We start from the raw sequence: 24,990 nt of genomic DNA, 5'->3' as shown, positions 1-24,990 counted from the left end.
GTTATATTAGGTGGATGGATAGACTGGTTAGGAATGTTATTGTATTGATGATGTATTGGTTTTGTATTGTTGGTATGTTTTCCGCTGTGTATATATATTGGTTGTTGCTGGTTTAATGAGGTATTGTGGTTTGGTTGGTTTAATTAAGTAGTATGGGATGCTTAATTATATATATATATATATATATATATATTATTATTAAAAAAAGAACGGGTCGGGTTGTTTCATAATTAAACTAAAAATAAAATTAAATCCTATACAAATTTTATTTGGATTTTTGTTAAGTTAAGTTTCCTGCTAATTCGGATTTGAATTCATCTTGATTTTATTTATAAGATTACTTTTAATCTTTGTTTAAGCATTTTAGCCAATATGGAACGTTGATTACACATATTTTTTTAACTAAGTAATATATGTCCGTTTCTACCAAAAAAAAGGTAATATATGTCCATTAAAAAATCCCAAAATAAATGGTACCTAATAATTTTTTTCATTTGTTACATGATGAGAAAAGGGTTCTGAGCATTCAACTTTCTTGTTATGGTCTCAATGGATAGTTTTATCTTGTATTTAAGGGATGTTCTGATTTGACAGGTCTGGATTTTTCTAGGAACAACTTCTCTGGTCCTTTACCATCTAACATATCCTCCTTCATTCCATTTGTTACACTTCTCGACCTCTCCTATAATCAATTCTCCGGTGAAATCACTGCCAGCTTATCAAGCATTACATATCTGAACATTCTTAATCTTTATCATATTTAGTTCACTGGTCAGCTTCCTCCCCAGCTTGTGTTACTACTTACCTAGACGGCTCTGATTGTTGGCATAAGCTTGAAGATAGCTTGAGGTGCAAGCTATACTAATCCTACCGAGTTATGGAATTATGATTAGTTATATTTAGAAGTTATCTAAATATGTTAGTTTACCAGTTTAGAATAGGAAAGTTGTCAACTCTAGGGTTGAGCAATTCTTATAAATCTCAAGAGGATGTTTCATAAAGATGTGCGCCTTAGAGTTCACACAAGTGTGTGGCGTCGCCCCATCAAATACAACTGTATGATGCAACTTTCTAGTTAATGAATTCTGGACTTGGTCCCGGGGATGTAGGTTATCCGAACCCCGTTAACAAAGCTTGTATCTTCTCATACTTTAACATATAGATCTAGCCACATATAAGTCTTATGTTTGGTATCAGAGCTATGTTCGGTAGAGGTATGTTCTTGTTTTGGGCATGGTCCTGGATTTTTGACTAGAATGTGAAAATTGAAGCAGATGAGAAGAAAAGTGTTCATGATGATGTAAGGAAAGAGATAGAGAATTCTGATATTTGTGAAATTTCAGAATCCAAGTAAAGACAAAGCAAGATTCATATAAAGCTTCAGTGTCTACAAGAGAAAGAAGTGAAGAGAAGTCATCAGAAGTGACAAAGTTATTAAGAAAAATATTGTATCGCATCCGGTTCTTTGTCCATTGAGGGTGAAGACCATCTTGAATTTCAAGAAGTGATTCCTAAATGTAAATATTATTGAACCCTTCATAAATTTAAATATATGTGTTTCTAAATATATTGTTTTGTGTATTTTGGATCAATGTGTCAAATATTAGTAGATTACTCCATTAGTGAGGGATAATGATTTCATTTTTGTGCACATTCTGATATTTGGAAATCTAAACTTTTTTATGAAAGTCATCATGAAGTTCAAGGAAATCATTCCTGAATTTCATATATCCTTCCCGAATTTCCTATAATCATTTATGAAGTTCAGTCACAGTTAAGGCAAAGTGCTAACATATATATGTGAGAATGTTATACATCATACAAGTACCAAAAAGTCTAAAAATGTTTCTCAAGCATTATATATTTCTAAACAACATATATAGTAAAATTGGATAAAAGAACACAGTCTCATCTGCATATATCCAAAGCATACTTGCATCTTGTGTCATCTGCAGATACATCACGTAGCTTAGAGAAACCTTCAACAATATTTCCTATGTTAAAAATTGAACTCAGTGAATTAATTTTAGGAAAGTCTTCATGAATTCTCAACGATGCTTCCTTAATCTTCAAATGTGACTAAGAAACACATCAATACACAAGCAACAAACAATAAACATATAACAATCAAAATTATTAAATCCTAGAAATTGTATAGACATGGTAGAGGAAACATTCAATTTATTCAAAATCAAATTTACTTTTTTTACAAAAGGTAAAATAACTTTTGGTAACAAATCAATACGATCGATATGTTCTAAACAATGGAGCAAATAAATAAAACCTTTGTCACCTCCGTCATGGGATTTATCGTTGTTGAAGGTCACAAATCAGAAAACTCTCCAGATCCAACACCAACTAAATTAAATTAAAATTAGAGATTGAGATTGGGACCTCAAAGCTTGGGCTATCTCGTCTTTCTGAATCAGAGCTCAAAGATCTCTTTGGTCTTTGATTCATGCTTGGGCTCCTCTTCAATGTTGGGAACGCAATTGCTGATTTCACTTGTGGATTAAAGGTGGAACATCGTCTTCGATTGAGTTTGGAAACGACAGAGAGAGAAAAGTGAGAGAGAATACGATTATTGCAATCTCATGTTTTTGACATTATTTTAATTTTATTAATATTTTAAGAGAAATACCCTAAAATAGCACACATTTGGGTTTTTGTTCCAAAACTAGCACACACGCTGGAATGTTCCAAAACTAGCATTTCTTAATACTGAGTAATTAATAGAGAGAAATATTATTATTTCTGGGCTTTATTAATTATACAATTATTATTATTATTTCTGGGCGTTTTCTTCGCCTAATTCGTCCTCAACAATTTTCGAGAGAGACTCACCGTACTCCTCTGCTTTCGCCGAATCCATAATCGATCGGAGTATCTTCTTCTTCGTCGTAACGGTCTCCTTAACCTTAGACACCAGAACAATTTGGTTTTTTCGAATCATCATCGACTTCCACCACTTTATCGTCGGAGAAGGTTACGATAACGGCAGAAGAAGAAGAGGTGTATCGATTATAGATTTTTGGTATGTTATTACAACTATTACTCTTCTCGACATGCTCACGCTGGATTCAAGATGATATAATATTCATTTTTTGCCGATTGCATAAGTTTGCAGAGAGAGTTTGAAGCAGCTTAGTTGGGAGATGCGTATGAGAAGATTGAAACTTTGACAGCTCAATTGGAGATATGATGGATGGTAAACTTAGTACAGGGAAGAAGCTGAACGCAACGGTGAAGAGAGTTGCAGAGATGGAACATGAATTGGATCTGGTTCTTAGTTTGCTTCTATCTTCGGTGACAACGAGAGAATGTGGCTGTCCCAGTCATCATGTTTCATTTGGTTACCAAGATTGTCACTCTCAGGTACCATTTACTAGCTTGGAATTTCACCATAGAGAAATAGGAAATGTGTGTAATAATGTGGTAAAGATTATGCAAATGCATGTGTTAAGGGTCTGAAATTCTACAGTTAGATTGCGAGTGTTTGTATCTGTATATGCTCCCAATGAGAATTAGTAGATGGGAAAATTTTAGCAATGGTTTTTCTTTGATGAATCACATGTCCAAATCGTGGGTGTGTGTTGTCTCTCACTTCTCTTACTTTTAAAAAAGTTAGGTGACGAATGAGGAGGAGGAGGGCATGCCGTGTTGATATTTAGATTCGAGAGTGAGAGTGATCCTGAAGTAGAGAAGATATGTAAAAAAAAAAGAGGAAAGAAGAAGAAGATGAGAGAAACTGAAACAATATATTTTTGTGGAAGCTAAAGTTGTGTGGAAATCATCTTGGGATTAAATGAATTGTTTAGTAGAGGAAGACATTTGTTAAGAGTAAGAGAAGTTCATCGTCGTCACTGATTTTATTGTCCTCGGCTTCTTCAACTTGTAGTTTGCAGGTTTAACATTATGTACATTGGCTACTATGGCATATGCAGCACTCTGTTTTAAGAAATATAGCACGTTTAACAATTTTGTTTTTGAATGTATTATGATCATCCCACTTTGATCATGGATCTTAGTTTATGGTGTCAATTATATTTAACACTTGTAGAATCTACATCTAATGCTTATATTTGTCAAGGGTTTTAGATAGCAAATCAACATTTGGCTATATAGATGTTCGTTTCAGACATTCAGGAAGACGTTCCTGAAATTTAAGACGCATTACTAAAACTTTAGGAAGGGATTCATAAATTAGGAAGACCTTCCTAAACGGATTGTAATGTGGGTTTTTTGTTTATATTTTGATTTCAGCAAAGAACAAAGAAACGGTGCAATGTTGAAAAGACCGACCTTTTTTTTTTAAAATAATAAATAATAAATATAATATAATAAAATAAACTACAGCTAGTGGTCCCATACCCACTAGCCACCTAACCACAAACACATTCAACAGCGGAAATAACCAACCAATATTCAATAATACTCCAATAATAAAATATAACCATATTCCAACATAATCAATATCCAAACAACAGGAATCATAGAACCAGCAACCTAGCAATGTTCTAATGACCCAACTCTAGCAACCTAGCAATGCCAGACAACATAAAACCGAGTCCCTAGAACATTCTCCTCTTCATTTCCTTGATTCCACGATCACACTTTGCCTTTACCTGCACCACAAACACATATTGCAATGCATGAGTATTTTATAAACACTCAGTAAGGCAATCCTCCCATCTACTGGGCTATACACACAAGCAATAGAGTATCAATAACCAACACACAACAATCAACAAACGTCAAATAACAAACCAGGACTCAGCATCGACCGACGCCACATATGCATCGACCGATGCCAAATGGGGAAGCATCGATCGACACAGAAGCTGCATCGATCAATGCAAGTGTAACTTGCATCGACCGATACCCAATCTGCATCGACCGACGCATGCTCGACGTAACACGAAAACCCTAGAGTTTTACGCGTCGTACTCGCACTTGCATCGACCGACACAAGATATGCATCGATCGATGCAACGTCGAGCACCGTGATTTCCCCGAAGCTTCTCGCCGGATCTCCGTTCCTACAACCACAAAACTCGATCCCAAGCCACAAGAAAGCTTCCTAACGTCCATAGCAATGAACTAACAAGCCTAACATCACACAACAAGCAGATTAAAGAATCCTCTAGCTTAGATAAGCCATGGTCATGCACTTACCTTTGCCACAGAAGAATCTGAACCTTAAACAAACAAGAACAAGCCTCTAGGAAGCTCCTACAACGATCCCAGCTACAGATCTCTCCAAGAAACGCCTCAAATCTCCAGAAATCACCAGGAACTCTCAAGAACAGTTTCTCTCTTTTCGTTTCTCTCAAAAACGGCTCCACACCCACGAATGAGACAAAACTCGCATCTAAGGGTTTTCCCTAACCCAAAACGCAGTATTTGACTTAAGTCAAAACGCACAGAATTGAACATGCATCGACTGATGCACCATCTGCATCGACCGATGCACCATCTGCATCGACCGATGCAACTCCCAAACCGGGATTCCGGTTCACGGATGTTACAAATGTAAGTTGAGTATGTTATTCCAAAGTAGAAACATAGAGCTGATGATGAACAGCATGCTCCATGGCAAAGCACCCAAAACTCTTATGAGATTTAAGCAAGAACACTTTAAAGATGTAATATTTTTCAACTATTATTTTTATGAAAACCATCCTGAATTTCAAGGAGTCATTCTTGAATATTATTGAATCCTTCATGAATTTCATTTTTGTTCAGATCTTGGTAGACATCTTCATTAATAACGAGTAGGAAAGCCAAACTTTTTTTATGACAGACATCATGAAGTTAAAGGACCCTTCCTAAATTAGGTAGAATCCTTCCTGAAGTTCAATAAAAGTTAAAGTAAAGTGCTAACAGAAACATGTAACACTGTTAAAATGAAAAAACATCATACAAGTACCAAAAACAATGTTAAAAAATTTCAAACATAGTCCTATTAAATACCAACACACTCCTTAAACATATCCAAAGCATACTTGCATAGTAAAAATTGAAATCAGGGAATATAAGTTTCAGGAAAGTCTTCATAAATTCTCAACAATACTTCCTTAATTTTCAAATGTGACTAAGAAACACATCAACAAACAAGACAACTGAATTCTCTTATAAAAAAGTTGTATTTGGCCAAGGTTAATGTGTTTAACTTTCTTCAATTACTCAACAAAGCAAATATGTAGAAAATAAGAAACTTAGTACATCACATAATCAAAAAGTTGTATCCAAAGCGAAAGCTAGTTTACATATTACGTTTTCATACAAAAAAATGCAGATGAGACTACAAAACAAAAACATTGAACACAACCACATAGATTAATATTTTCTCCCATCATACGAAAACGGTAACACTTATCAAACCTTCAAGTCACTTACTAAACTAAAAATCCAAATTCTAATCAACTCAAATGTGGTTTAGATCTAACCAGATATATAGGAAACAAATAGAGAGGTGAAAAAGTTTCTTGTGGCCTTTAACATCGCTGCAAATGTAATCAATAAACTAAACAAAAGATCCTTTATCAATTTGTCATGACTTGACTCGATCATTAAACTGAACCGCGACCATAGCATGTTGAGCCAAAACACCATATGAAATGAGGAAACGACACCTCTCTTTGTTTCTCCTAATCATTTTGATATCTAAAACCTGCAACAACGGCTTCAAATTGACATCGTCGGCGTTTGTCGCTGTGATTCAAACTCACCGGCCGGCACAATTAAATGTTGATTTTTATATCCCAACAAGAAAAATAGAGAAAAGAATCGATCGACAACGACAGATCGACGATGAGAAAGGGTTAAGAAAACACAGCGGCGAGAACACGGCAACAACGACAGATCGACGATGAGAATCGATTGGCAAGAGATCTGGAATGCTTCAAGGTCTTGTGGGAGTAAGGATTCAATTGGCTCATGGCAACATTCCTTCGTCGGGCTTTAAGCTCATCTGTAGAGATAAAGATGTGATTTTAATTATAATTGTATTCATTAGAATTTTTGTGCCAGTTTTGGAATATATGAAAACATATGCTAATTGTGGAAGAAAAACTTAACATGGTGCTATTTTTGTCAATTGAGATATATAAATTTGTGCTAATTTTGGAACTTTTTAGTATGTGTGCTAATTTTGGACTAAAAACTTAAGATAGTGCTATTTTTGTCAATTGCCCATATTTAAATTTGAATTAGGTAAAAGATTTATAAAAATTAGATAAACTTTTATAATATTTGTTTACAATAATTTTTTTATGTAATTAAGTAAAATTAAAAGGGTAGATTGTCTAAATATAATTCAAAAAGGTTTAAGTTTAGATCGGCCCGTCTTTGTTGTAACTGAAACAAAATACGGCCCAAGCTTAATATTTTGTTTCTAAACAGAGATGAATGTTTTTTTGTAAACTGATACTTATTCTTCTTCGTGAACAAAAAATAAAAATAAAAACCCTACACCTCTCACAGTCAACCACTGAATCCGGCTGTTCTTATTTCTGATTTGTTAAATTGTTATTTCTCTCTAACAACTTGCTTTTATTTTTCTGTTTTTTTTGTGTGTGTGTGTGTGTGTTCGTTCTTGTTATTTCTGAAATTGTCTCAAAAAATCTTATTATTAAGGTTGTAACTGTTGAGATCTGTCACATATGAAGTCGAAAAAGATGGACGTTGATCTAATCAGAAGTCTACCAAAATATCTAATTTGCCACATATTGTCATTCCTTCCTATAAAGGTTTCTGCTTTGACTTCAGTTATATCGAAAACGTGGCGTTATCTCTTTGCTTTCACGCCAAATCTTGAGTTCAATGGCTTGGTTGTCTGAAACCTGGAATGGGTACGTTTGTTGACTTTGTGGAAAGAGTACGAGTTTGCAAGGCAACTCTACTTTAAATAATTTCTCTCTAAAGTGTGGACTTGTTGATCCGGTTATTGTCAACCGTTGGATATTAAACGTGTTGGAACGTGTAGTGTCCGATCTTGATTTACACGTTAGTTGGGGTGGACCTTCCTTCAAAAGTCTTTATGAGCGAGTCACTAGTTAGGCTGAGGATAGAATATCAAAAAGTTGATGTGGAACATGTTTTACTTCCAAAGCTTAAGACTCTCTATCTTCGTTCAGTTTTGTTAGGAAAAGCTAGTGATTACTTTAACAAGCTTATATCTGGTTGTCATGTTCTAGAGGAATTGTTTCTGATTGATGTCTACTCTGATGACGATATGTTGAACCGCTCTATGTCTTCTAAAATGCTTAAGAGATTGAAGCTATATTATAGTATTATACGTAATAAGGTTCTGAATACTGTTTCATTCGATACACCTAATCTTGTCTACTTGGAATACTCTGATTATGTTGCGGACAAGTACCCGAAAGTGAAATTTTGTTCGCTTGTTGAAGTTAGTCTCAATATTCGAATGAGCTATGGAGATTTTGATGCTAATGCTACAGAGTTTCTTATGGGATTTAACAATGTTCAGATCCTTCACTTATCTGACAACTCTGTTGAAGTATATTAATGTAACATTGTTTAATGATTCTTCAAGTTAGTGACTGCAGATGAATTGTTTGATTTGTTTTTTTTTTTTGTTTCAGGTACTTACTTATTGGTGTGAACCAATACCTGTATTCAAGAGGCTGGTTTATTTAACTATAAGCACTCTCAGTCATGGAATATGGGAATCATTCCCGGCTCTACTCAAGAACAGTCCGAATCTAGAAACACTCGTCTTCGAGGTACCAAACACATATATCCTTTACTGCATTTCTCAACACACATTTAGATTTTTGAAGGAGTTTTTTTTTTTCCTCTTTGATTCAGGGACTGCGTCACTACAATTAAATGTGAACAAGTTGATGGTTTGCCTTTGCAAACCTTCTTCTGAGGACATTCCTACTTGTTTATCATCAAGTCCGGTGAAGGTTGTAAAGATATTAAAGTTTGGTGACATTTTGTATCCTTTTGATGTTTCGATGAGGAAGCAGATTAAGCAAAGTTAAACACATTCTTGAGACAATGCCGGATCTTGAAAAAATGATAATATACTACGATGTATCATTTGATAAAGATGTGATTTATGTTTTCGAGCAACTTCAGATGCTTCCTAGAGTAGCTTCAGCTAATTGCAACATCCAAGTTATTTCTAACAGCTGCGTATCGTCTTCCTTTTTCCCAAGTGGACTCATCTCTCTTCAGGAGTAACTTTCCGATTTGTTATTATTCTCCTTCACCTTAGAAAAGACCAACACTGTTTTTGGTTCTAGTTTTTTTTTTAGCTTAAGAAACAATATAGCACTTTGGCCTCTGTTATGCCTTTCTCTTTCAGATTCTTAAGCTGCTTATAAACGCTTACTAAAAGACTGACTTTCAATGCATTCCACTTTTTTTTTTTTGTGGGTAACTTCATGTTTTCTAGAGGTTTCCAAGTTCTTGATTTCTTTGAAGGTGAGATAGATCCCTTCAATTAACTGAAGATATGATAATATAACTATAGAACACAGATCCCTTAATGTTTCTAGTCTTAAACAAATGTGATGGAAACATAGAAAATTTACCAAAACCTACGAGTTACAAACAAAGCAAAACACTAACCACACTTCTCATGAACAACGAAAAACGGATACAATTCAATCATTTAGTAGAAAACTTCTTGATCGAATCTTTTTGCATCCATCGAATCAAGATCCTAAACATTAAGATCGGTTTCTTAAAGCATGCATCTCGATTTATCTCTGCCTCTATTACTAAAACTTTAATTTTAGAAAATGTGTAATGCATTAAACAAAACTATAGAGAGTTGTTTAAAAGGCATATAAGAAAAAGATCAATATATAATTATCTTTAGGTATATTTGTGCAATGCATTAAACAACTCTATAGAGAGTTGGGAAAGTGGCTGTAACTTCCAAACCGTAAATGCAAATCGTCATCTGTTTCTTCCCGTGTCTTCATATGACTATTGTTGATTTTTCCCACAAAAGTTCATAATTTTTCTGGGTTGGTTTGCTACTCCATTGTGCTCTGCATCAAAACTGATGAAAAAGACAGATTTTTTTATATGTCTCAAAACAAAAAGTTGTGGAGAAATATCTTGAAGGCTAGATTGGAGAGTATAATTTCAGAAAGAAGATGATCTTTTTAATCTTGTAAACAGGTATGTGTGATTAACAAAGTTCATAAAGAAGATTGTGTGGTTGAAGAGATTAAAAGAGATCACAGAGGAAAAGTAGAGTTGATTGGGGAAAAAGAAAGGGACAAGGAGATATGATCTGCATCATCATGGTTTAAGTATTTGAAGATTTATTTTTGATGAAAAGGACAAGAGGTTCTCTCATTGATTATCATAAGTTCAGTCATAAGTTTTCAAAGGTAATTTGCAAGGAGATATCAAGCTCATTTGAAAATAAAATTCTACATAAAGATTTACTCTCTATGAGAAGCTGATTGGGATCTCCTTGCAAATTCCACTGTAGTCACAAAGACTAGAAAGACTAAGGTGAAGTCTCTATTGATTATGTCTCTGTGGAATGAACATGATGCTTGTGGGTATTAAAGATGGTTCAGAAGTTGAATCTTGTTTAACATAAGCATCGAAGAATGAAGGCGATGAAGATAGTGTTCAACGACATCAAAAGGGGAATCAATAAAACTTGAAATAAAATTTGATTTTGTAGAGATATAAGAGAATGTGTGGAGAATGGGCAAGTGGAAGTCGAGCATGTTCCCGAAAATGAGCAAAATGTGGATATCTTGACTCTTGAACTCAGACGAAACAAGTTTAAAGAAATGAGGGATCTCATTGGCATGAGAGTTTTGGAAGAAAAGGAGTTTAAGCTTAAGAGGGAGAATGTTGACATAAGCTTGAAGATAGTTTGAGGTGCAAGTTATACTAATCCTACTGAGTTATGAAATTAGAATTAGTTCTATTTAGGAGTTATCTAAATATGTTAGTTTAACGGTTTAGAATTAGAAAGTTGTCAACTCTAGGGTTGAACAGTTCTTATAAATATCAAGAGGGTATTTCATAAAGATGTGCGCACCTTAGGATTCACACAAGGTGTGTGGCGTCGCCCCATTAGATACAATTGTATGATGCAACTTTTCTAGTTAATGAATTCTCGACTTGGTCTCGGAGACGTAGGTTATCCGAACCCATTATGTCTTATCATATTTTAACATATAGATCTAGTCACATATAATTAAGTCTTATACAGATGGTTCTCAATGGCAGACAATCTTTTGATCGGCCTTGTCCAAAATTTCGAGGAATCTTTTCACATTTGACTGAAGAACTTTGCTAATAACCTGGATTTGTGTTGTAAGCCTCTAGGTTCTTGCGTTGATCGGGAAGAAAAAAAAGAAGAAGAAATGATCTCGCTAGGGAAGATGGGTGCAGCAATTGGTGCGGCTTTACTTGCACATGGGCATTCTTCGGCTGGTTCTTTTTCAGTAGTAGTAAGGAGAAACAAGGAAATATAAAATGCTGAAGCCGGATTTTACCATATTGGGGATTGAAACAAACGTAAATGTTAATTTTTGCACACTTAATACAACACGCAATTGAAAAGAGTATATGTAGTATTAATGCATGGTTATATCTTTTTTTTTTTTTGAATTACTAAGAGGTTCCGAGCCTAGGTCCGTACATCTCTTCAGGCCAGGAACCAGAGCATTTTATATGGTCTTCTCCCAAGCGCCGTCCCTCAAACCGGCGACCTCTAGACTTTGCCAAAGAGTCTTTACCAATTGAGCTACCGACATTTGGTAATGCATCTGATATATATATCAATCTGAATCTAATTTTCCACATACACAAAATAATTACAGCATTATGTTAAAGTTGTGTTTACCTTCATTTTTTTTTCTTTTTTCTTTCTGATATAACAGAACAAAAGAAAATTTTAAAATTATAAGATTGAAAGATAAGATGTATATTGTTTTCTTGTTATAAGAAATTAGTATTATGTTAAAGTTGTTTTTACCTTCGTTTCTTTTTTCTTTTTGTTATAACAGAACAAAGAAAATTTTAAAATTATAAGATTGAAAGATAAGATATACTGTTTTCTTGTTATATGAAATTAGTTTACAAACAAATATTTACTGTTACAATAATGTAATATATTGTTTTTGACTTGTTATAAAGTTTTTTTTTAAATTCTCGAGAAATAAATACCTTAGATTGGTATTATCTGTTGATTTTTTTTTTTTCTTACCGTTAATACTATTAGTTTTTTTTTTCTTTCAATTATGTCTTTAGTTGGAAAAAAAAACCTCTAACCATAAACACATATAATCTGCCAAAAACCAGAAACAAAACTAACTGCTTTGCAATATAAATTACGAATCAAATTGAAGTTTAAAACAATCAAAATAAAAACCAAAGAACAGACAAGAAATGGCGAGATCCTTGTATATTTGTTTATTCTTCTTATTCATTTCTTCGACATCAAAGCTAATCACAAGCTATCCTCTCTCAACAAAGTCTCGATGGATCGTGGATGAGAAAGGGCAAAGGGTGAAGCTAGCTTGCGTGAACTGGCCGGCTCATCTCCAGCCCACGGTAGCTGAAGGGCTAAGCAAACAACCATTAGACTCCATCTCCAAAAAGATTGTCTCAATGGGATTTAACTGCGTTCGGCTCACTTGGCCTCTTGATTTGATGACTAACGACACATTGGCCCTTAAGGTTACTGTTAAACAGTCTTTCGAAAGCTTGAAGTTATTTGAAGACGTTCTTGGGATTCAAACTCACAATCCCAAAATCCTTAATCTCCCCCTTCTAAACGCATTCCAGGTAAATATAGTGTTAAAGTAGATGGACTATATCTAACCTGAACCAATTTGAATCAATAACAAATAATAATATAATATGCTATGATTGTTTTCTGTCATCAGGAAGTGGTATCGAACTTAGGACAAAATGGAGTGATGGTGATACTAGATAACCACTTGACAACCCCAGGCTGGTGCTGTGGTGAGAATGACCTCGACGCCTTCTTCGGCTACCCTAACTTTGATCCCAAAGTCTGGGCCAATGGCTTGAGCAAGATGGCTACTCTGTTCAAAAGTGCCACTAATGTCGTTGGTGTGAGCCTGAGGAACGAGCCACGTGGCGCTAGAGATTACCCTGACCTCTGGTTCAGGTACATATTTCAGAAAATTTCACCAAACTTTGTTCCACTGAGAAAATTATATATTTTTGAATCACAATTTTAAAATGAGAAAATTATATATTTTTGAATCACAACTTAAATTTATTTTTTAAAACTGTACCTATCAAACTATACACAAGCTGATCAGCTATAATTTTACATAAATATGTTTGGATTCATGATGTTATACAATACATTTCAAATTTTCACTATTTGCTATTGTTTCTATAACATTGTTCGTGTATGTTTACGTGGTAACTAATTGCATGCATGCGTTTTAATGGTAACGTGAAGGCATATGCCAGAAGGAGCAGAAGCAGTGCACGCCGCAAACCCTAAATTACTAGTCATCCTCTCGGGCATCGACTTTGACACAAACCTCTCATTCCTCCGTGACCGTTTCTTCAACGTAAGCTTCACCGACAAACTCGTATTCGAACTCCACTGGTACAGCTTCTCTGACGGCAGAGACTCGTGGAGAAAACACAACTCTAACGATTTCTGCGCCAAAATCATCACAAAGGTTACACGCAACGGAGGATTCTTAGTTGGGAGAGGCTTTCCTTTGATGTTGACTGAGTTTGGGACTGAGGAGAGTGGCCGTGACATCAGCGGAAACCGGTATATGAATTGTTTGGTGGCTTGGGCGGCTCAGAATGATTTGGATTGGGCGGTTTGGGCGTTAACCGGAGATTATTACTTGAGAACCGGTAAAACGGATATGGTTGAGACTTTTGGTATCTTGGATGCGAATTGGAAAGACGTGAGAAACGCTACTTACTTGCAGCAACTATCTGGAATCCAATATCCCTTTAAAGGTAAGAAAAAGCTATATAAAAAATGAATAGCTTCGCAAAGTTAGCTCAAAACTCAAATTTTGGTTTTTTTCTTTTCGAAATAAAGAATCCTAGTTTTTTTCCCATATAAATACTTATGTATACACAGGACCTGGATTGCAATCAAAGAACGCTATCTTCCATCCATTGTCTGGACTCTGCGTCACCCATAATCCCTCAGACAAATTACCAACACTGCGATTAGGACCATGCCCTAAAGCCGACACATCGACCTTCAACCCCAACGAAGGCATTCTTTGGATCAATAAAATGTGCGTCGAAGCTCCCAATGTAGCTGGACAAAAGGTGAAGCTTGGAGTTGGCACTAAGTGTTCTAAGTTGGGACAAATCGCAGCTACCAAGATGCATTTGGCGTTCAAGACAAGTAATGGTTTGTTGCTATGTCTTGACGTGGACGAACGTGACAACAGCGTCGTCGCTAACCCTTGCAAGTGTTTGACCAAGGATGCTTCGTGTGATCCAGCTAGCCAATGGTTCAAAGTTCTTTAAATCCTGTAGTTTCTATGTTTTAATTTTTCTTGAGATAACGTATTTGTAATCATCAAAACTACGATTTATGATTATGATTGTTCAACCTTATTATTACTTATCCTTGGAAATAAAAACTTATGATTCCCTTGAAAATAAAAACCACAATCTATTTGAATAAATAAAATCACTAGCTAGTGTCAAATTTTAACCGAATGAAAAAAGTTTTAGTGACAAGAAAATATATTTTTACAAAGCTAATTTAGTTTACTGGTTTATCCTACATATTCTAAATACAAAAGGTGTATTCTAAAATTTGTATATCATATTTTATCCATCTAAAACGACAATAAAAATAACATATTTTTGACATTATATGGATCTTCAAGTCTTTTTCATCATTTCCTAAGAATTTATCTTCACTTTCTTTGAAATTTTTACTAAATCAATTGCAAATAGTAGTTTATGAAAAATTGTCATTTGTTAATAGAATGCATAGATAGACAAATTTTTGAATATTTATTTATTTATTTTCAATTCCCCTTAACGAATATTAAAATATTTCAATCTATAGAAAGTCAGATTATTCAAAACTTGAAAAACAAGTACAATACTAGGTTTCTTTGTTAAATAATTGTGATTTTCATTTTTTGTTTTCTTTTGTTTTTTTTTTTTTTTTTTAAATTTGAAAAGTTGATGACATAGTAAAGACGTTGACGCAGTAGCGGTAAAGGGTTTTCTTTTTTTCAATTTTTTAACTAATATTGAAATAGGTTTTTAAATTTTTGTTTTATTTCTTTTTTCTCATTGTTAAGGTTTTTTTGAGTATTATCAATCTGTACCCATAGAGTACTTGATAATTAGTTCTCTCTCCTCTACGTTAAGGGGAAAGTTTTCAAAAGTGAAAAGTGCTAAAAATGGAAAGTTTTATGTGAGTTAGAATTTGTCTATTTTTAGTTGTTAAGAGCCTTGGTAGGACTTGTGTAGCCTATGTGGCGGACTGTTGAATCATTGACTGTTGAGTCATTGTGTGGCCAATTTATGGCAGTCTTTTGAGACATTGTGTGGCTTTTATGGCGGGCTGTTTAGCCAATTGTGTGGCTTTCATGGCGGGCTGTTTAGCAAATGTTATCTTTTTAGACAGTCCTTCGGGATGTTTGGTATTCGTGACGATCTTTCGGGATGTGTGGCATGTTTAGGCAATCCTTTGGGATGTATGATCTTCGTTACGGTCCTTCGGGATGAGTTGTCTTCGTGACGGTCATTCAGAACGAGTGGTCTTTGTGACGGTCCTTCAGAACGAGTGGTCTTTGTTACGGTCCTTTGGGACGAGTGGTCTTCATGACAGTTCTTGTTAGGACAATTGTATGGCCTTGGTGGCAGTCATGTTTAGGACATTTGTTTGGTCTTAGTGGCAGTCTGTTTAGACATTTTCAGCCTTTGTGGCGGTTCTGTTTAAGACATTTGTTTGCCTTAGTGGTAGCCTTTGTGGCATTTTGATTATCCTTGTGTGGTCATGAGGTATTCCAGTGAGGGGATATGTGGTTGGTAGGACATTGTGTTGTTTTACACGAACCACGAGAGGGAGACCTGCTTAGGTGATAGGACTCAGACCTGTTCAGAATTGTTTGCTCTAAGGACAATTGGTCCTGAACGACTCTTGGGAGACTTTATTTCTCCTAGTACCTTCATATTCAGAGACTTTATGGCTTGAGAGTATGGCTGGTATATCAACTTCGGATGACGATCTTGGGGCGCGCTGTAGGGTGATAACTCGAGAGACAAATATTGAACTTCCTTTATATGTTATGGCATGCAGGCTTAGGCCCGATGAGGAGCCAATATTATGGAATGCAGGCTAAGGCCTGATGAGGAGCCAAATAAAAACTTAAGGTTGAGACCTATGCGTAAGGAAAGTCCAAAAGTCAGAGAAAATAATGCCTGGAAGTAACCTTTGTAGATCGGTCAGAAGAGGTTGCGGGCCGTGGAGAAGGTTGCACGAGAGTCTTTGGCTAATAGTTGTTCGAGATTCGAGGATGAATCCATGTTGGTGGGTTAGAATTATAACATCCACTTTCTAAAATTGGAATTGTGGGATGTGGAGCAAACCAAAGGATTGAATTTTAATTAATTTTGCTTTAATTAAATCTTGGTTTAATCTAATTAAACCAAAAACCCTAATCTACCTCATAAAGTCGATGCCTCCTTTTTTTTTTCTTTCTATTGTCGATATTGTTATCAGAGAGAAAGAGAGAGAACTCTTGGTTATTTGGTGTAAAGGAGAAAGATTAAGAGATCTATGAGAACTCACACATACCGCCCGTACCACACCGTCCGTACAACACCGTCCGTACAAGGAGATGGGCCGTCCGTACCATTTAGTGTCTTAACAAGTCCAGCCCATGTTGAGAAGTCTCCAACGGTCAAGGAACATCTAGATCCTTCCTCAAAGAGACGTTGGCGAGTTTGAGACAAGTGGGAAGCTTAAGTCAACCAAAGATCACATGTTTAGTTTAAGAAGGGATGTCGTTATCATTATGTGTAATCGTGTACATCATCTACTTAGAATATTCTCTTTGTAATTGTCTATAATTAGCTTGTATCTATGAACCATATCAAGTAAGAAATAATAATTTCTTCTTCTACACTTATACACTCTCTCGATTCTTATCTCTACACTTGTTACACTTTCTTGAATTTACTCATCACTTGCGATCTAAGCTATAATTCTTTCTTCTCTAAACTTACATGGTATCAGAGCCTTGTTGTTCCATATTCTCATTCTCACACCCACCAAACGCTTTTGCTCTAATCTCTCTTATCTTTTTTGTTTGACTTTAAAAGTCTCATCTCTTTATCCGTTGGACAATAGCATTAACCAACGGTAACTTCGACATGGAAGGCACCACGACTTTGATTGTTCCAGTTACTCTCAAAGAAGAGAACTATGAAATGAATAGCTTTAAGAAAACGCCATATAAGAAATGAATAGCTTCGCAAAGTTAGCTCAAAACTCAAATTTGGTTTTTTTTTTCCCATATAAATATTTATCTATATACAGGACCTGGATTGCAATCCAAGAACGCTCTCTTCCATCCATTGTCTGGACTCTGCGTCACCCATAATCCCTCAGACAAATTACCAACACTTCGATTAGGACCATGCCCTAAAGCCGACACATCGACCTTCAACCCCAACGAAGGCATTCTTTGGATCAATAAAATGTGCGTCGAAGCTCCCAATGTTTCTGGACAAAAGGTGAAGCTTGGAGTTGGCACTAAGTGTTCTAAGTTGGGACAAATCGCAGCTACCAAGATGCATTTGGCGTTCAAGACAAGTAATGGTTTGTTGCTATGTCTTGACGTGGACTAACGTGACAACAGCGTCGTCGCTAACCCTTGCAAGTGTTTGACAAAGGATGCTTCGTGTGATCCAGCTACCCAATGGTTCAAAGTTCTTTAAATCCTGTAGTTTCTATGTTTTATTCTTGAGATAATGTATTTGTAATCATCAAAACTACGATTTATGATTATGATTGTTCAACCTTATATATATTATTACTTATCCTTGGAAATAAAAATTTATGATTCCCTTGAAACTAAAATTAAGAGTTTCCAATACACCACCCAAAAATAAAAATATTCAAACTTTTTTGAAAGAAAATTTGGTAAGCACTCAATTAATAATTGTTTAATCACCACAATCTATTTGAATAAATAAAATCACTAGCTAGTGTCAAATTTTAACCGAATGAAAAAAGTTTTAGTGACAAGAAAATATATTTTTACAAAGCTATTTTAGTTTACTAGTTTACCCTACATATTCTAAATACAGAAGGTGTATTCTAAAATTTGTATATCATATTTTCGACGTTATATGGATCTTCATGTCTTCTTCATCATTTCCTAAGAATTTATCTTTGTTTTCTTTGAAATTTTTACTAAATCAATTGCAAATGTTAGTTTATGAAAAGTTGTCATTTGTTAATAGAACACATAGATAGACAAATTTTTAAATATTTATTTTTTATTTTCAATATTCCTCTTAACAAATATTAAAATATTATCGATCTATAAAAAATCAGAAGATTCAAAACTTGAAAAACTAGTACAGTGCTAGGTTTCCTAGTTAAATAATTGTAATTTTCATTTTGTTTTTGCTATTTAAAAAAAAAATTGAAAAGATTATGACGTAGTAAATGGGTTACAGTAGCGGTAAATGATTTAAAAAAAAAAAATTAGTTAATATTAAAATAGGTTTTTGAATTTTTGTTTTATTTCTCTTTTCTCATTGGTAAGGTTTTTTTTCCCGGTATCACATTTGGTTATACTCTTTTGTACCTAAAAGAGTTACAAATTCGTTTACTATGAGAAGAGTGAACAACTCTTCAAGTGCTTGAAGTAACCTAATCTGGACGTTAAAAAAATAGAAAAAAAAAAGAAAGAAAAAAGAAGAAGAAGAAGGAGAATTACAACCATGGTTAAAAGAAATGTTTGGAAAACTCAGTTTTTTCTTTTTGTGTTTTCAAATTATGCAAAAGCTATGTCAGGAGAAAATCGAATCATTGGACCTCAAAATTTATTAGTTTCAAGAGGATAATACTAAATTCACTCGTCGAGCTATAGAAGTAGAAGTGAAGAAATTAATCCAACCCCAACGGACCTTTACGAATAGTCTCCTTTCCGTAAAAGCTGACTCAGCTCAATGAGAATTGATTCTTAAGCCATTTTGGAAAGCCACTAACGGAAATTAGTCTTTGTATAACTAAGGAAAGGGCAATGGGACCCTACTTTCTAAAAAGTCCAAAATATAATATTTTCTTGCATATGTTAAGTAAGCTATTACGCTTTTTTCAAAAGATGGCTGTTTGGTCCGCCAAATTAAATTCTTAAAAAAAATAGGTTTTAGTAAAATTATTTCCATGTCTTGCTTTCAGCTTTCTAGGATCATGAAAGATCCAACTTTTTGGACATGCTTAAGATTTGGCACTATTTGACATGTATGATTGGTAAATACGTTCATTCTACAACAAAGGGAAAGGAAAAGTATAGTTATATATTCGTTAATAGGTGGAAACTGAATACGATAGCTTGTAGTTGTAGAATACCGATTTCAAGATAATAAAGATTTATGGAATAAATTAAAGTCCCACACGAGACATAGCCTCAAATTCTCGGTGTATTAGACTCGAGATCGAGATCAAACTAGAATTGCATCAGCTAAACCCTAATTTTATAGTCTTGCGAAACAAGAAATCGACATAACCTCTCTATAATATAAATCATCATCTTTCATCATGTGATTTTGAAGCTATAAAACAGAGGCATTACGTTCGTGCACAAATTAACTAAAATAGTGAGGCTTTTTAAATCTTTAAATATGTAAAAGTTTACTTTTTTTGTTGGACTATTTGTGCAACTCAAAGTCGTCTAAAATATATTTAACATTATCGTATCGTATCGCTTTTAGACTTCACGCCAGTGCTTGCTGATGCTATGCAATAACGTTACGTTCTAGTTCAAGTGTATGCGTCTCTATGTATATATAACACTTCTTTTGGATATTCTTCTCTTTAAAAATAATTTATTTCCACCACTCCACGAATAAAACATTTACAAATCATTTACTAATATATTTTGTAAAATTTACAATATTTTTTATTTACGATTGATACTTTCTGACGTATATATATTCCATCCGAAGGAAAGAAAATTTCCTAGAAGAATAATACTTCTTTTGTTGAAAACTTTGATGTTACTTGAGCTTTAAGCCTCAAATTGCATACATATACGATGCTTCTTGTATCATAATACAATTCTATACGTTCGAAGATTCAACTAAACAAAAATAAAAGACAATGGAGTATTATAACTTGTATATATGCATGTGTTAGTTGGTAATGGGATGAAACATGAATTTGTTTTTCCTGAGTTAGATTTCTACTATAAACAAAATCACATGCATGTTACAAAACAGTGACTTCGGCCACTAATTTGTCTTGTCGGTTAATTGTGTTATATGTGTTAGACATAAAGGAAATATATATATATATATATATATATATATATATATATTCCTATTGTCTAACAATATGTTCTTTACATGTTCTTTACGATGCACATCGAACCTGATACCTTAAATGTAGTTAAAAAATTAGGTGGGCAAACTTTATCTGACGTGGAATTAATTAGAGGGTGAGTAATGGGTTAAATGCGGTTGTTGCCGGTGTGGTTGCGAGAGTTTGTGGAAACGGACGGTTGTTTTATTAAACGTTTTGAACATTGATTTAGCATTTAAACTTAATGCGTTGGTGAAAGTTTTATGACTGATAGGTAGACCAAGGAGTACAATAAATAAACATTATTATATACTCCCTCTGTTTTAATTTAATTGTCCTTGTAGGACTTAATTTTTGTTTCATATTAGTTGTCGTTTTAGATTTTCAATGCAGATATTTGTTGAATATTCCAGTTTTATCCTTACTGTTTTAAAGTTTCAACCAATGAAAAAATTATAAAATATATTAATAAAAAGCAAGACAGAAAATTTAATAGCTTCCTTAATTTGTGTGCAAAAATCTTAAACGACAATTAAAAAAAAACAGAGGAAGTATAATATATGACTATATGTAGTTCATAATTATATAGATGTTTAAAAACATCAAAAATTATATTATTATGATTAAAAAACTAAACATGACTAATACTTAAAAGTCAGTGAAAAATAAAGTACTAAATAATTTACAAATAAGTTTTATAATAAAATGCTTATTACTTTATGCATTTGGTTCATCACCAAAAATTGTATTAATTAAGTAATGTGACAAACGGCAAAATACATCTTTGATTTTATCCCTATATAAGTAAAAGAGAAGTACAAAATCGATTATGGGTCGGATCAATTTGAAAAAATAACCCGAAATCAAGTAAACGGATACGGGCGAGAAAAAACCGTAAAGTAATAGTTGGATCATCCGGCTATTAAAAGCATTCTTTCGATTATTTCCAATTCGAACATCATCCAACTTCTCCTAACCGCCCTCGATCACAATCTTACCTTTATCATTATCATACCTTACCAAACTTCCGCGCGAATCACTGAAACCATTTAGGAAAATCAATTATGAACAAATATTATACATACCAAATATACATACCCAATTGATCCTACTTTCGAGCAGCGAGAATTGTTTTAACTAAAAGATTTGCAGTTCAAATACTATTCAATTGAAAGAGAATTTCCATAGAATATACCCTAAAACTAACCTAATTAGTGATCGATCTACGTCTTCCTATAATTACCCATCAGTCATCTAGGTTGAATTCATCATACCTTCTACAATTTCTTTGATTTGTTCTTTCAATACTCTTTACAAATGGCGGCCATGGCCATTGTCCAATCAAGCCATACAAGACTGGCTGGATGATTCAAGTCACAATTGTTCATTCTTGGTCACAATATACCATTTTCTCTGGTGAGACCATTGAAAATGGTCTTAGGTGATATGGCGGTAGGTTTATCAATTATTCATTTCACAGTATTTCAGTTAGATATTACAATGAAGATTTGTTACTGACTATGAGTATGTGATCTTATATGTGTTTAGGGTACTCTTATTAATCTTATATGTGTTTTTTTTCCAACAATTCATCTTATATGTGTTTAGAAATCGAAGATCCACTGCTTTTGGCTTGGTTTAATCTAAACAAGTATTCATCTGAAGCAAGAGAACTAACGTTTGAGGACATACCATAGTACTTTACATGGAATCCGAAAGACAAATGCTTCGAAAGACGGAAGAGAACAAACGGGAATAGAAGAATTATCTTATATGCCAAGTAAGTTTGATGGTCATTTTATATTTGAAACTTCTTTTCCCTTTTCTAAAAGGACCAAGATGTGATGAAGATTTAAGAACTTTTGAAGGTATTGTCTATGACACTTGCAAGGAAGCGTGTTTGGCTAGAGGATTACTAGATGAATGAATTATTTTTATGTTTGAAGGCTTAATAAAATATTTATGTATTTTTCAAATTATCTATGGTTTCTTGCTGTAGTATTTTTATTTGTTGAATAAAACCAATATCTAAAAAGTTTATTGAGATTAATTTTCATGGACATATCAAATAATTCTATTTTTTGTTTATATATAAATCAAGTAACGAAATATATCAATATTATTTGTTAAGAGTTTCGGGAAACACTAACCAATAAGTAGTCTCTTCCAAACACTTTAGATCTATGTAATGTTAAATGGCTCCACTGAAATACATGATATGTGCTGTCGTATATGCAATACAGAACAAAATCTTATTGCAAGAACTTTAGCGCATCTATGAAATAAGTAACCCAGTAGGAAATGTAAACTTACATATCATTACGGTTATTTGGTATATGTTCTTCATCTCGATTATCGCAATTTTGTATACACTGGAAACATAAGAAATTTTATATTCATCACATACAATACAATTGCAAAGCAAAATACATACACTCATTAAATTTGCCACTTCTGTGATTTACTTTAAACATATAACAAATGAAAGGTATAATAATAACAAATTGGTAAACTGTAGACTATATGTTTGATTTAATCACGAGAAATATGTATTCTTATTCTACCTGTAATAACATAAAATGAATGAGTGAATCATAGGCAGCTTACCAGATTAATTGTATTGACAAGGATCGGGCCAATAAACCAAAACCCAATACTGAATCCGCCGATCAAGATATCGATTGATTACTACATCTGAATGATCTTCGAATTTCCAAATTTGGGCTTCTCCGAAAACAATTGTAACAGATAAAATTCATCTCAACATGTTCCATAAATAGAATAGTTGTCAGACTTGAGAACAGCAAAGGTTTGTGTCAAATATATTTTGAAAAGTCGAGGGTTTGGAAATCGAAAAAAACCGAGATTGTGTTTTGGGAAAGAAGATGAGAAAACAGTTCTCCTTCGGTCTTTCCAATGGAGATCTCGATTCATAAATCGGTAATTAAGAAAAAGGCTCTCGGCCCAAAGGAAGCCCATTTAAATGCATCTCTTCATGATCCATTTGGTACGGGAATATGTTTTACAGCCTTAGATCCAGATGGATAATTACACGCAACCAAAAAAAAAAGTCGTAGTAATTAAAGCTTAGCTTCCCAAATTTGCAACAACCATCTCACTATTAAAAGCTAACATTGATAATTTTATAATGTAAATATCAATAACTCTCAATAATTTAAACACTTTTGTTAAATTAATTTTATACAAATTAAATTATTTTACAACATTTTTAAGATTATATACATAGAAAATTTAACTAAATAACACGTAAACATTTTCATATGCTCCAGCAGACATATTCATCATTTCTCCACGCTGTAGCGGCCTTAACTGATCATTACTTTATATAAATCATTTTTTAATTACCAAAATTAAATACTAACACAAATTATAATGTCTTTAATTTCAAATATTAAGACAATTTCCTCATTATTTGTATTCTTATTTTATTTTATCCAAAATCATTATAATATTAAATCTTTTCTCTAATCTAATTTAGTTTATTTTATCAAAACGCATCATACTGCCATTTATTTTTCCTTTCTACTGTTTTATCCAAATTCATTATATAAATATATAATCTACTATAATATATATATATATATATATAATTGATTGCACTATAATGAACCGAGAGTGTAACATATTCCAATCTGTTATATACTGAATGTCTCTATGAATATTCTCCCGCACTGTAGCGCAGGTCCGTCCCTAGTAGATCTTTTAAATTGCCTCTATAATTATGAGAAAATCTCTTCAAATAATCCAAACGAGATTTGGTTTGCCTCCAACTCAACTCAATTCCAAATTGTTTGTTTATATTCTTAACAATATTTTCCTTATGGATACCACTTAGAGGTACTTTTTTGAGTTATTTTGTTTGTTTTTACCAATATTACCCGTTGAAATAACGTACATGTGATTTCGTTTGACCACATAAATTTCTGAAGTATTAAAAGATATTTTAAACATTTTATATCAGTCCAAAATTATGTATAAACATAAACTAACTTAATTTTAAAAATTAAATAGGGTTAAGAATGTCATACAGAGAAAATGGTTACTTAAATATATATATATATAACGTTATTATTTGTTATTTTTTTCAACATAGTCGCAAATGTCCGCAATTACAAACGCTTGCGGAAACTAATTTTTTAAATCCAATAATAACAAATAGTCTAGAGCGGTGTAAAGCATTTGTATGATTAATACCACCATTAGACCATCTCCAATGGTTTTTCCTATTTTTACCTTTAAAATAGAGGAATTCTATTATAGAGATGACTTTTGCTCCACTATTTTTTCTTCTAAAAAAGAATATTCCGTAGAGATTCCTTTTTTATTTTACTATTAATACCTTTTACTTATAAAAGTTACAAACTAACCCATTTACTTTAATATTTGTGAAACTTTCATAAAATTATGATATTATTTAAATT

The 24,990-nt window shown here is 33.5% G+C and overlaps 1 protein-coding gene, 1 long non-coding RNA gene and 1 pseudogene across 2 annotated transcripts; 2 read left to right on the top strand and 1 right to left on the bottom strand.

Moving 5' to 3' along the window:
• Positions 1 to 7,679: 7,679 nt before the first annotated feature.
• LOC104750091 (F-box/LRR-repeat protein At3g59250-like) lies at positions 7,680 to 9,216 on the top strand (annotated as a pseudogene).
• Positions 9,217 to 12,376: 3,160 nt separating this feature from the next.
• LOC104720845 (glycosyl hydrolase 5 family protein-like) lies at positions 12,377 to 14,652 on the top strand. The gene is made up of 4 exons (XM_010438740.2): positions 12,377 to 12,807; positions 12,909 to 13,156; positions 13,460 to 13,983; positions 14,111 to 14,652. Exons 1-4 carry the CDS (start codon positions 12,409 to 12,411, stop codon positions 14,509 to 14,511), a joined length of 1,572 nt encoding a protein of 523 aa, XP_010437042.1. The 5' UTR covers positions 12,377 to 12,408; the 3' UTR covers positions 14,512 to 14,652.
• A 6,590-nt stretch (positions 14,653 to 21,242) lies between these two features.
• Positions 21,243 to 23,454, bottom strand: LOC104720843 (uncharacterized). The gene is made up of 4 exons (XR_756791.3): positions 23,156 to 23,454; positions 22,862 to 22,920; positions 22,699 to 22,771; positions 21,243 to 21,587 (listed from the first exon to the last, which is right to left on the bottom strand). It is a non-coding gene; the product is annotated as an uncharacterized LOC104720843 (long non-coding RNA).
• Between the last annotated feature and the right edge of the window lie 1,536 nt (positions 23,455 to 24,990).

The sequence above is a fragment of the Camelina sativa genome, chromosome 2 (genome assembly GCF_030686135.1).
Source record: "Camelina sativa cultivar CO46 ecotype springtype chromosome 2, ASM3068613v1".
Classification (NCBI taxonomy): Eukaryota; Viridiplantae; Streptophyta; class Magnoliopsida; order Brassicales; family Brassicaceae; genus Camelina; species Camelina sativa.
The sequence above is the reverse complement of the archived record's forward strand: the minus strand, read 5'-3'. Positions and strand labels throughout refer to the sequence as shown.